Source organism: Falco naumanni, chromosome 8, assembly GCF_017639655.2.
Source record: "Falco naumanni isolate bFalNau1 chromosome 8, bFalNau1.pat, whole genome shotgun sequence".
NCBI lineage: Eukaryota > Metazoa > Chordata > Aves > Falconiformes > Falconidae > Falco > Falco naumanni.
The window spans coordinates 10,142,855-10,154,925 of NC_054061.1; the positions used below are offsets into that span (position 1 = coordinate 10,142,855).

Consider the following 12,071-nt stretch of genomic DNA (forward strand, 5'->3'; position numbering starts at 1 on the left):
CCGCCCCGGGGCGCCCCGTGGGAGGGGCCGCGGCCCCCGGCCGGGCAGCACCGCCCCCCGCCCCACGGCGTCGCTGCGGCCCGAGCCTCATTCGCTGTGCAGCCGGCCGTCCCGTTAACCGAGCGGCGCGGTCAGGAGCCCCCCACGCTCCTCTCCCGGTAAGGGGCTCTGTAGCAGGGCAGGGATGCTCCCGGGAGCCGGGGAGCGTCCTGCCCTTGAAGTTTCCCCGCCCCGGAGATCGGCCACTCGCGGCCGAGGGAAGGCACCAAGGACATGGGGACACCGCGGTCGTGGCTCCGCTGGTCTCTGCGTCCGCTGACTGCGGCTTCAGCCGGCACCAAGGTGCCCTCCGCGGCTCTCAGCTGGGAAAGGCATGGATGTGACGCTGCACAGAGCACTGCAGCCCCCTGCCCGGGGGGGCCCGAGCTCACCCCCTCCCCAGAGCCCGAGGACCAGCCTCGGGAAGTGTGATTTTGGGCACCCCACACACTGTTCCTCCTCTTCGCCCTCCAGCACCTCCCCTTCCCCAGAGAAAGCCAGCACAGCTCCTCCGTATTGCTGCAGTTTCATAAAAACATACATAAATATATTTCCATTTCTTTAACAGAGAGCAAAGCTGCACAGGCACCTGTAAAACACACAGTCACTTCTCCACCCAGCACTCCCTGCACAGGTCATATAAAACATAAAAAAGGGGGGTCGGAGAGATAGGCTGTGGGTGAAGCAGGGGTACGGTGCCATGCAGACCCTCACCAGGGTGCAGGGAGCTGCGGGGGGGGCCTGCTGCACCGCTGGCCTCAGAACTTGTGCTTTCTCCGGCGGCAGCCTTTGGTCTGCTGCTGGCTGCCCAAGTGAAGAGCCGCGTGTGGCTTCTTGTCCACAATGCAGTCCATGGCTTCTGAGAAGGAGACGCTGGGTTTTTCAGGGGAGATGTTGAAAGGTGCGTGCCAAAGGGAGCTGGGGTGGTCTGCCAGCGGCCCCCCGGCTCTGGCTGAGAGCGTGGGAGGGGACTGTTGGTCTCCTACTCCAGGGAGTGGTCCCCCCGCATCAGCACCTGCAACAAGAGCACGTCAGCCCTGCCTGGCCACCCTCCCGTGCAAGCCATGGCCAAGGGGAGGAGGGTGCTGCTGCGTGCATTTCTCCCCACTTGTCTCCTCCAGCCCTCGGATCCGTGGAGGGAAGCGCCAGAATGCAGGCAGGGACAGCAGCACCCTGCCACCCCCCAGGGAGCTGGGCATCTCTTGGTGCAATGGGCTTAGCGCACCCCCCTACCCCCAGCGAGGGCTCTGAGCACTGACACAGCTCCCACAGGCAGAGGCAGGGATGTGTGCAGCCAGCTAAAACCACAGCCTCCTGCTCTGCTCGGGAGGAACCGAACCCTTCAAGGGGAATTTGCTGTCCCAGCACAGCCCAGGCTGAGCCAGGACCAAAAGGGGAGAGAGCTGGGAAAGGGCAGCCCTGACCCATCCAGGCAAGCACAGAAAGCAGCTTCCCACCTGCAGACTTGCTCTCCGAGAGCTCCAGCATTCTGAGGAGTCCCTTCTCCTGCCTTCCAACATCCTGCCAAGGAGAGGAGAACCGCCGTCACAGTGCTGCCGGGAGGGAACCCTGTAGCCAGGGTGGCCCCGTTCCCCCAGCCCATGGGGCCAGGCTGAGCACAAGAGGGAACTGCCAACAGCAAGGGCACTGCCCCAGGCCCAGCCCAACCGGTGTCCAAGCAGAGGCAGCCGAGAGCAGTTACTAGAGCACAGCCCGGTACAGCGGGAGGCCAGGAAGCCACCCCCCCTAGCCCAGCCGGTGAGTAGGGCACCAGGTGCTCTGCCACAGCTTGGGCACATTCCCCAGCACCGTGCCTCTGAGGGCTGGCTCCATCTCGTTCTGTCCGAGGGGACAGGGGCTTCATGCTGGAGGGAAGGGCTGTCCTCCAGGACACAGCCAGAGGAGGAACACAATCTGTGCCTTCTCTCAACCCCTGGAAAGGTGCAGCTGCGCTGGTCGCACAGGCTAAGGGAAGACCACTTGGCCTGGCTGCTTTGAGCCCTGCTGGCCCAGCAAAGTCCCTATCCTGGCTGCTCCCTGCCCCCAGAACTGTTCTGGAAGGCATTGGCATCCCAGCTGTGAAGTTGGAGCTGCAAAGCATCCCCAAAATGGGCCACAGCAGGAACCTGCAAGCCCAACAGTGCCACCAGGAAGCTTTGCAATGATCCAGCCCACAGCCAGGCATGACCTGCTCCCCCAGTGAGCTGTCACCCCGGCACAAGGCAGCGCCAGAGCAAACACAGAGGGGCCCCAAAGGGCTGCCTGGCTCCAGTACCTTTCTCCCAATGCCCTGTCGTCCCCGTGCCTGCATGCAGGACCCCACATACCAGCTGGCTGTGGGGCACAGGGACAGAGTCAAACAGCCCCCACAGAGCTGGTCACATGCAGGAGCAGCCCGTGCCCTGCAGTACGCTGAACCACACAGCACTTGGCTGTATCCCAGCCAAAATCATCAACCAGAAATCTCATCATTTGCATCTGAATCCCCAAAGGGCTGAGGCCTGTGATGGATTTAAGGGATTATAGGAAACCAAGACATCATGTTGCATCTTCATGCTGAGAATCACATTTCTGAGCGCAGGCAAAGCTGCGGCACTAGAGCTTTGCCTGTAGGAATCAGCGGGAAGGCCTGGAAGGACCCTGTCTGCACTCCCCCAGTACCGCCACCAGCAGGAAAAAGCACGGTGGGGGTCAACACCTGGCAAGTGACTGAGCCAGCTGCCACCCACACTCCTGCCTCCCACCTCCTCTAGCAAGGAACGCTCCCCGCACCCGGCACACCTCCACCACACTTACTCCCCCACATTTCTCCCCAGATACTGCAGTTTGCTCCCAGCACCGAGTGGTTCCCCCCTGCTCCGGCTCTGAAGCCTTCCCCGTGGGAAAAGCCTTGTGGACAGAGTCAGATATGCTTGTCAACCTGACACTGCCCTCCACTCCATCTATATTCAGCCAAGGAAGCCTGCAGGACTGAGGCACGCTGTCTGGCAGTGGGACAGCCCTGGCTGCCTGCCTGCTGGAGAGGTTACTGGCAGCAATGCTGGATTAGCTCACCCCTGGGACCAGTCCATACTCTCGCAGAGCGTCGTGGGAAGGAGGGCAATGAGTTCTCTGGCCATGGCAGCCCACAGGGACAGGCAATCCTACACCAGGTTAGCTCATCCCATCAACCAGGGAAACAGCTCCTGCTGCCAACCCAGCCCCAAACCCAGCGCAAAGCAAAGGAGATGGTCTGCAAGGTCACCCCTCACCTTGGTGCTTCGCAGCCTCCTGGTTCCCTGAGCTTGCCTAGCAGCCTGAAGGCAGCTGTCCACATGCCTCTGATACTGCAGCAGTGGCACCAGTGACTTACAGAGGTAGCACTTCTCACACCTGCCAGGCAGCAAAGGACAGAGCACCGCATTAGGATTCGCCCTGCACTGGGCTCCCAGCCACCAGCAGTGACTTTCCTTCTCCAGGCCACACCACGGAGAAGACATGTCACCAGATCAGGTCTCACCCAGTGGGGTCAGGCCAGCACCAATCGCAAAGACTGAGTGGTTATCAGTTTTCCCTGCCTGTTCCTCTGTATCCTGCTGCTGCAGCAGCAGGACGGTAATCAAATCTGCTCATCTAACTAACTATCTCAAACACCACTGATTTCTCCCCAGACATAAAGCACCCTGTCAAAATTCACAGAAATGAAGTGCGAGGGCTTTGCAAAGGGGAGTTAAATTCTGCCTGAAAAGCAAACCAAGTGTGTTAAATCAGAGAGACATTTTACCAGGGCTGGATGAACTTGTCTGACTAGTAAATCAAGTCTTTCTCTGCACTGTCTCCATTTTACATCATGCCATGTTGGGAGAGGAATGCAAAGCACGAGCTCCTGCTGGGGGGCTGGCACAGCATGTTCCTCAAAACCCTTCATTTGTGTAGAAGACGCCCAGGCTCATGCAGGACGACTGAGTATGCTTGGGAAGAAAATCATCGTGGGTGAAAGGAGATGAAGGTCAGGTGTGGACTTACACAGCTACACTCACTTCCATACCAGCTCTCGGTGGGGACTGAACCATGCAGAAGAGGGCACGGATTCTTCAGGATGGGAATATCCACCCAGGAAGCTGCTCAGGACTCACCATCTCCAAGAAGAGACGAGCCCCCCGGGACCAGCCCCAGCAGCATTGTGTTCAGTTTGATAAGCAGTACTCCCCTAGTAAAACTCACCCCAGGCTCTCAAATGCGTACGGAGAGCCCCCATCGAGCAAAACTATGCAGTACTTTTCCCCTATTTTCTTTCCAGTCAGTGCTGATTACCCAGATAATGTGTCTAAACAGAAGCTGTCCTCTCTATAATTAGCCTAATTCCATTAGTGATGTTGCCATCCACTGTTTGTAACAGCAAAATTGCTTCCATAGCAGGGATTTTACTGTCAGATCCACTCTTATGATGCTTTGTGTGGGTGGCAGGAGGAGGGGCTGCATGGGAAGAGATTAAACAAAGCCACTGCTATTCTGAAAGTCTAATTTAATTAAGAATATCACTACAGGTGCCATGTTGACAGCCTCCCTGTCCTAGCCTCTTCTTTTCCCGGGGTTACCAAGCTCAAATCTCCCATTAGAAGCTGGCTGAGTTAGCACCATTTTAGCTACAGCTCCCCCCACAGCGGCCAGAGACCATGCATCCCTGACCCACCATGGATTGGGCTGAAAGGAAATCAGTGCAAAAATAAACGATCTGAGAACAGCAAATTCCTCTTGCTTCAGTTTAAATATAGCCAGCACTGCAACAAGAGGCACTGAGGGAAGGCAATTTCTTCGGGAAATATTGCTATAAGGCCAACAGCCAGCATTTATACAGGAACAAAGACATCCACAGGCAAGCTAGAACGGAAGCACAGAAACAATCTCGGAGAAGCAAGCATACCTACTTACTTGTCAATATCTAAGGACGTTGGGCCGCTTTCACCCCTGGCAGCTCTACTTCTTGCCTCCCTCTGACGCTGGGTGAGCACTAGAGGAAAACCAGAAAGGGTTACCTGTCATCCACCCAAAAACCATACCTAAACCGTGTCCAAATGCAACAAGTTTCAATCGCTTCCACTCAAGGCTGCAGCAGAAGCGATGGTAGAGACTAAGAAATACTAGACTGGGACGAGCAAGGTCTTCCTCCACGCAGAAGAGGTTTTTTCTTTTTTCTGGGGAGATACTGAAGAAGTTACCTTCCCCAGGCTCAGAGCCAGCTAGCCATTTCACACTGTAACTTGTCTTCTGCCAGAAACAGCTGGATCAACAGTATGCACTTTACAGTAATTTTAAAGCTGATGCACAGCAGCACAACAGCCTGGGAGAAGAGTTAACGCAGCTGCTCCAGCAGCACAGCACCGCTCCCCGCCAAACTAAGCACCCGTGCCTACTGCAGGGGAGGGAGCACGGCAACTGTGAGCTCGGGGGGGAAGGAGAGCTCAGGCGGGGGGGCTGTGCGGAGGCACCAGCCCTTCTGCAGATGTGGCAGGAAGAGTGAGCCTTGCCAGGGAGGGATACAGCTCACGCTGGAAAGGGCAGGTTACAACAATCAGCCTACACTCATTGCTTTTTCCACCGTCCACGTGAACCAGGGGGGATCTGTACTATTATCTGCATACAGCTCTGCGAGGCCTCGGGATGAAGATCTCTACCAGGGCTAAGCATCGGTGGTGCTGCTCTCCAGCGACGGCAGGGAAGAGCCAGCTCCAACACACGTGGGTAGCTAGTGAGATCCTGTCTGACCAGCATGCTGATGACAGGTCCAACAATTTCTGTTCCTTCAGCACGCCCAAGCAGCCTTTCCAAACCTGCTCTCCAGGCATCTGCAGGGAACACGTTGGAGCGTTGTCTCTTTCAGTCAAATTCCTCTCAGCCTATTCCTGTTGACATGCCACCAGCAAAGATCCTTAGGGAACATATCAGATAGCTTCACTTGCTTCACCAGGGATGTTCAAAACTCCAGCTCCAAAACAGATGTTGCAGTAAACACTCCTGGGCAAGCTGGCTAAAGGGACAATGCATGGAGCGATTTTACAGCCTGGTAACATCGCTTCCCATACACTCATTAGGAGAAAGGTCTGAATCCAAGGTATAGGTATGACAAACCTGTTATTGTTGGCCTATCTTGTGATAAAGGGACAGACAAAATTTTGTGTGGAACAAAGAGAATCCTTCAGAATTTTAGCAAAACCCCATTTCCAGAGTGTTAGACACCCCGGTATCTATCCACGATGCCGATACAACACAGCCTTTCCCTTAGTAGCAAACACTGATCTGCAGCCACAACCAGCAAATGCACTGTGAGATGCTCAGGAGCTGTTGGGGCTGACATCCATGCTGAAGAAACAAGCTCGAGCGTTTCCTAGGACGTGGGTATTGTCTCGTAGGCGATGACTGGTACCAACAGCTCATTTCTCACAGGCACTGAAGCGGATGTCTCTCCTTAACTTAGCCTGGCCCAGATTCGAAGTGGCAGCCTGACTAGGAGGACTGATAACCATGGCCACCCCCCAGGCCATCCAGCCTCCCAACAACCCAACCAACACATGCATTTGACATGGTGGTGAAAGCTGCTCTCCAAATCAGCGTGCACTTGTTAATATTCCTTTAACACTGTCTCGGGAGCCTTGTGCACCAGCTTAGGTGTTAATCAGTTCTATTTTCTTCCAAAAGCAGTGAACACATCTGGCATAATGGGCCCATTAGAGATGTCTGGGACCAGCTCTGCAGCTGCCCAGGGGAAGACCCTCAGCTGTGCTGCTGGAAGCAGAGGCACAGGAGAGAGAACAGGGCCAGCTGGTGAGGCACAACCCCTGCCAAAACACACCGGCTGCCCACAGGAAGGGGGTTCAGAACATGGGGAAAAGACTTGCCATAGGGAAAATCCCCACCACAGAGCAGTGCTGACCCGCTGTGCGACAGGAGCCTCGTAACTCTCCCAGATGCAGTGCGCTTCACTGGGTCACACTCTGTAGCCCAAGAACAACCTTTTCCGTAGCTCAGCATTTCTTCTGGTTGACAAGTCATCCTTAGCCTGCTTGGCTCCGGCTCGCACCCTGGGGAAGAGGAGCAAACCCTCCCCAGCACACCCCTACTGTCAGCAGGCCCACCCCAGGCACCTCCCGGGGCTGCCAGGTCGGGTCAGGGTGCAGAGCTGCGAGGCCATAGTCACCAAGCTCCTTGCCTTGCTGCATGACCCACCTGTGGTTTGACCCACCAGCTTCCTCCCCATTCTCAGTACCAGCCGTACCACTTTTTGTGCAGGATCCTACTAGCGGCAGGCTTGCCAGCACCTTGTCCTTTCTCAGAAGTGATGAAACTTTCCTCTGCACCCATTCTGCTACTCTTTCTGCTGTATCAGTGCCACTTCTGCTGATGTCACAACCTTTTTAACAGCACCATTGCTGCTGCTGAAGACTGACAGCTGCATCAGGTTGCATTTGAGGCTTTGGGAGGAAGGGATATATGAAATCCTCATTTTCCTGGGCTCACTTGGGAACTGAGAGGCTGGAGCATGTGGATGGAGGCCAAGAGGAATAGAGTATGTCACAAAGCTCCAGACTATTTTCTGTACTCAGCAGCGGCCAAGACTCGCTTCCAAGCTGAGACCAGTTGATTCCTGCATTGGCAGCAGCAGGCGGCGATGGATGCAGTGACTCTAGCAGAACACCCCTCTCACACAAGTGAGCCCTTCAGCCGAGTGCATGAAGGAAGAGGGAGCTGGCACAGCACTTCCACAGCTCCACTTGTTCACTTGGAACTAACACCAGTCACTGAGCCGGAAACTCAGGACCTGAACCTTCCTCAGCCTGGTACAGTAGCTAACGCAACAGCAGGCTCTTCGTTTTTATTTACTCAGACCACAGGAAAATGGAAATTTTCATGATCAGATTTTCATACTGCCCAGGTATGTGGTGGTCTGGGCATCCAGCCAGGGCAACCATGTATACACAGGGGAAGCAACTGTAACTCCTCTTACCCAGGCTAACTCATTTGAAAACCTGTCCTTAAACACCAGCCAGACTGAGTTGGCCTCCTGATATATAACACTGAAAGACTTTGGTGCATGATTAGAAGAGGAAAGAAGTACCACCACCAAGAACCTCTCCTTTTGTAATTTTAAAATGAAAAACACTGACAGCTATAGTCTGCAGGACTGCATAATCTGCAATTCTAGAGACATCAGGAGCAAATCCAATTAATAAGTCCAAAGACAGACCAGGAACCCCTGACCTAGTGCACCGAAGGAAAACAGAAGCCGTCTTAACAGATCAGGGCATGGGTTAGAGGGCAGAACTTTGATTTTTCTCTCACACAAGGCTGTTGCTATGCTCTCGAGGAAGCCAGCAGCCAGCCAAGAGCACACAGTGCTGCAGCAGTAGAGAACAGCTTCTGGACTCACACAGGAGCTGACATTTGCTTCAGAAGACAATTCTCCCACCTCTTTTTTCTCCCCATGCATTAGCTTTACCTATGAATTTTGTGCTAGTGATGAATGCCAAGGTAACAGCCCTGGAAACAGAGTCCTTTTGTACCTGCACAGCTGTGCCAGGCTACTGTCTGGCCTCTGCTCAGAGCTAAACATCACCCCTGCCTATTCAACCCAAATCCCACTGACCAACCCCATCAGGTGAATCCTCTCCGGGTGGCTGTTGACATTCTACAGCTGCTGGGAATTGGAGCACGGTGCCCCGCAAGCCAGAGTGAGCCCCAGCAGGCAGGCAGGATTCTGCCCCGCATTACGTGCTTCTCTAAGTCCAGGAAACCTGTGATCCTGCAAAGGGTCTTGATACAAACAACACAGGCATCACAGACTGTTATGGCCAGTAAAGTCTGGTGTCTACAAGGAAAACACTAGAATGACTGGCAATAGCAACCCCAAATTACCATGATTTTGTCCCAAAACCATCGCTCTGCTTAGAGCCATTATTGTAGACCAAAATCCCTTTTATTCCAGGCTAGTATTCTTATGGGGGGGATTGTTCTGAACAAGCCCGAACAGCAGAGTAGCAATTCCAAAATAACTACTCTTACAAAGATCCCCAAGGAGACCAGTCTGGAAGCAGAGTGGAGAGGCCAGCCTTGAACTCTGTCCTGCTGAAAGCCAACACCAAAGGAAATAACAAATTCCCTCACACTGCCAAAGAATTCAAAGCCTTTTCCTGATCACAGTCAGGATTCCCCAGGATCAATGGATATACTCACAGTCCAGCCACACCAGGGACCCGATTACCACAGGGCCAAATACATTCCTGCTGAAAGGCATACTAAAAATTCTGCTCCATTTTGTAGGGTGGGTAAGACCTTTATCAGTGTTGAGGATGGGAAAGGAACTGATAATTTGCAATTTGCCCGGACTGAACACTTTGCATTAGTAGCTGGTTTGTGCCTGCAGAGAGAACTCCCCACCAAAATTAAGCACCAAGAAGTATCAGCACCTACTCTGGCTCCTGTTAGGTTGACAGGATCCATGTCATACTCTGAAAGATTTAGTATAGCAGGGGATCTTGTATTCTAAAACTACACCAACTCTGCACTGTTACATGGTGAAACTTCCTCCTGCTGAGGAATGCAGAAGTTACAGTTCTTTTACTACCTCCGATTTGCTCAAATTGCTTAAACATCTTAGATTTAGGTTGTGTTTAATAACCCAGTATGTAACTGAAAATTATATATTCACAACCTGAAAAGTTAATCTTATTACAAGCTACTACTTTGATATTACCTGACATTGTGCTAACACAGACTTTACATTTCAAACAGCAGCTAAAACATAACTTATTGAATATGTTGATAACCAACCCGTGTATTTGTTCACTTAAGCTCTACAAAGGTTGGCTACGGAAAACTGATACAGAGAAGACTGCAAAGAGGATTAATATGGGCATTCTGACCATGCTTCTGTGCCTCACTCTTCACAGGAAGGAGAAAAATCCAAGCTCCCAGATTGATAGCTGTAACTCTGCAATTTTGGAGGAACAAGAGGGAATTTTCTCTGCAATCTCTCGCAGCTGAACGAGCCATTTTTACACATACAAACGTCAGACTCATTGCAGAGCACAGGTCATGCTTGGAGTGCTACAGAACATTCTCTCTTCTTGAGAACCCTGAAGGATGCTCACCTGCATGGCTCAAGAGCCTGCCATTTTCTACCACTGGCAGATTCTCTGCAGCTCCTCCACAAAACACACAATGTCTTATGAGTACTGCTTGAAGCATCCAGGGCTAGATCCTGGGGCAAAAGTTAGCTTATATACTTTCCAAAGAACTAATAACGTGATGAATTATGAAGTCAGAAAGATGTCTCTGTGCAGGAGATTCTGGAAACACAGGAGCCTCCAATAACACTCTCCTGACCAGCTTGGAGATGGAACAAGGCAGAGTGAATAAACCTCCATACACACCACTCTATGCATCAAGTATCCAAAGAACGACAAGACTGCAGCACCTGGCCGCAAGTAACAGGAAAGGGAGATGAGCACAAAGAGCAAGAACACAGAAACAGTGCTTGGCAGACCTGGTCTGTCCTCACCAGCCTCCTCTCCCCCAATGCCGTTGCAGTACATGGCATGCAGCTCGATCTCAGTAGCTGGAAAACCCTGGTCACATAGTGGGCAGGACACATGGTCAGCAGCTGTAGGACTGCACTCAGACACAGTCCTGCCAACATCACCATCTCCACCAGCCTAGGAAGAAGAAGAAGAAAAAATTAGCCAGACACTTAATTGTGTCATTTCTCTTTTTTTTGCTAGGTGCAGAGCTCCATGCTGTCTGGTAGCTACTCACCCTCCCACAGACTCAGTTTTTCTTGGAAAGTTTCATTCTCCCTTCATCACATACTGGTCAGAAATAACACCACTGGCTGAGTAAACTGTGCAGCACTAATAACTAATTCTTCTTCCAAAGGCAACATGTCCTTCTGAATCATGGTGAAACCTCCCTGCACAGCCGTGCACACCGTTTAAGGCAAACATCACTTGTACTACCGCAGAAAAATGGCAAAGCTTCCATTAATCACGAAAGCTCAGAAGCGGAACTGATGGAAAATTCATGGGGCAAAGCAAGAGTTCAACACCTGACTTGTGCTCATCAGTTTCTGGACATGATCCACGCTACACAGGCAGCACTGTCTGGGAACACAGCTTCCCCCAGGATGAAAGGAGGCTGCTGTGCTCTTAGGGAGTCCGGAGAGATCACGGAGAGGCTCCTCCTCTCTAGAGGAGGTGACTGGAGCAGTCATCAGAGGGGACACAGATCAAGGAGAGAGGCAACACCTTTAAAAATCCATGTCACAAAATTACTAGCAGTGGCTTTTCACCAGGGCAAAAAGTCAAGAGCCCATGTTCGTTCTCCAGGTGCCATTACCACTTAGCAATACCCTTTTTGCATTAGTTACACAGCTGCAAAGGTGCTCCGCTACCCACCTGCAGAGACACAGCCTGCTCCCTATGCTACTGATGCTCCCAAGACACAGCAGACTGCTGCCATCTCACTCGTAACTAGAACTCTGCCTAGCCAGGCTTGCTACAAGATTTCTCCACATTTAAGAACCTTTCCTTTCTCGAAATGATAAAAAAAAAAAGTTCTTTAAATATTAACCGCTTAGAAGAAACTTGTAAGAAAATAATACAGGAGAGAGTTTTATGTTCTTAGGGCTAAGGAGTGACACGTATACATTATACAGCAAAACTGCCGCCTGCTTCCCTCCAATAGTATTATTTCAGGGAAGCAGTAATTGGGGTCAGCCAAGACGTTCAGTGCCACTGGAGCACTTTGTCATATTACTTGGTTTATTACTTGCTTTTCCAAATGAGGGTCGGATCCTGACTTTTATGTCCTAAAGAGGGGGGTGCTTTGTTGACTCAAGAGGAGCTATGCAAAAAATTGCAGGACTGGACCTTACATCAAGAATCCAACTCACAAAATGCATTTCTCACAGACACTGGCTCGAAGGCTACAGCACTGAGCCCCAGGAACACTCCTCATTTCCAAGGAGGCTCTCCGCCCTGGATTTTTGTGGAGGAGTTGCC

At 52.2% G+C, this 12,071-nt stretch overlaps 1 protein-coding gene across 15 annotated transcripts in view; it reads right to left on the reverse strand.

Annotated features, from left to right (window-relative positions):
- Window positions 1-559: 559 nt before the first annotated feature.
- The window catches only part of UIMC1 (ubiquitin interaction motif containing 1), a 39,405-nt gene continuing 27,893 nt past the window's right edge, over window positions 560-12,071 (reverse strand). For 8 of the 15 annotated variants that reach the window (XM_040602618.1, XM_040602619.1, XM_040602620.1 and 5 more), the window contains 5 exons: window positions 10,559-10,727; window positions 4,951-5,029; window positions 3,291-3,411; window positions 1,497-1,560; window positions 560-1,054 (listed from right to left, as the gene is read on the reverse strand). In XM_040602618.1, the coding sequence (XP_040458552.1) occupies window positions 798-1,054; window positions 1,497-1,560; window positions 3,291-3,411; window positions 4,951-5,029; window positions 10,559-10,727 (690 nt within the window). In that variant the 3' untranslated portion in view covers window positions 560-797. Of the gene's footprint in view, window positions 1,055-1,496; window positions 1,561-3,290; window positions 3,412-4,942; window positions 5,030-10,558; window positions 10,728-12,071 lie in introns of those variants that run through there. The other 7 variants (XM_040602622.1, XM_040602630.1, XM_040602625.1 and 4 more) reach the window with 6 other exon arrangements.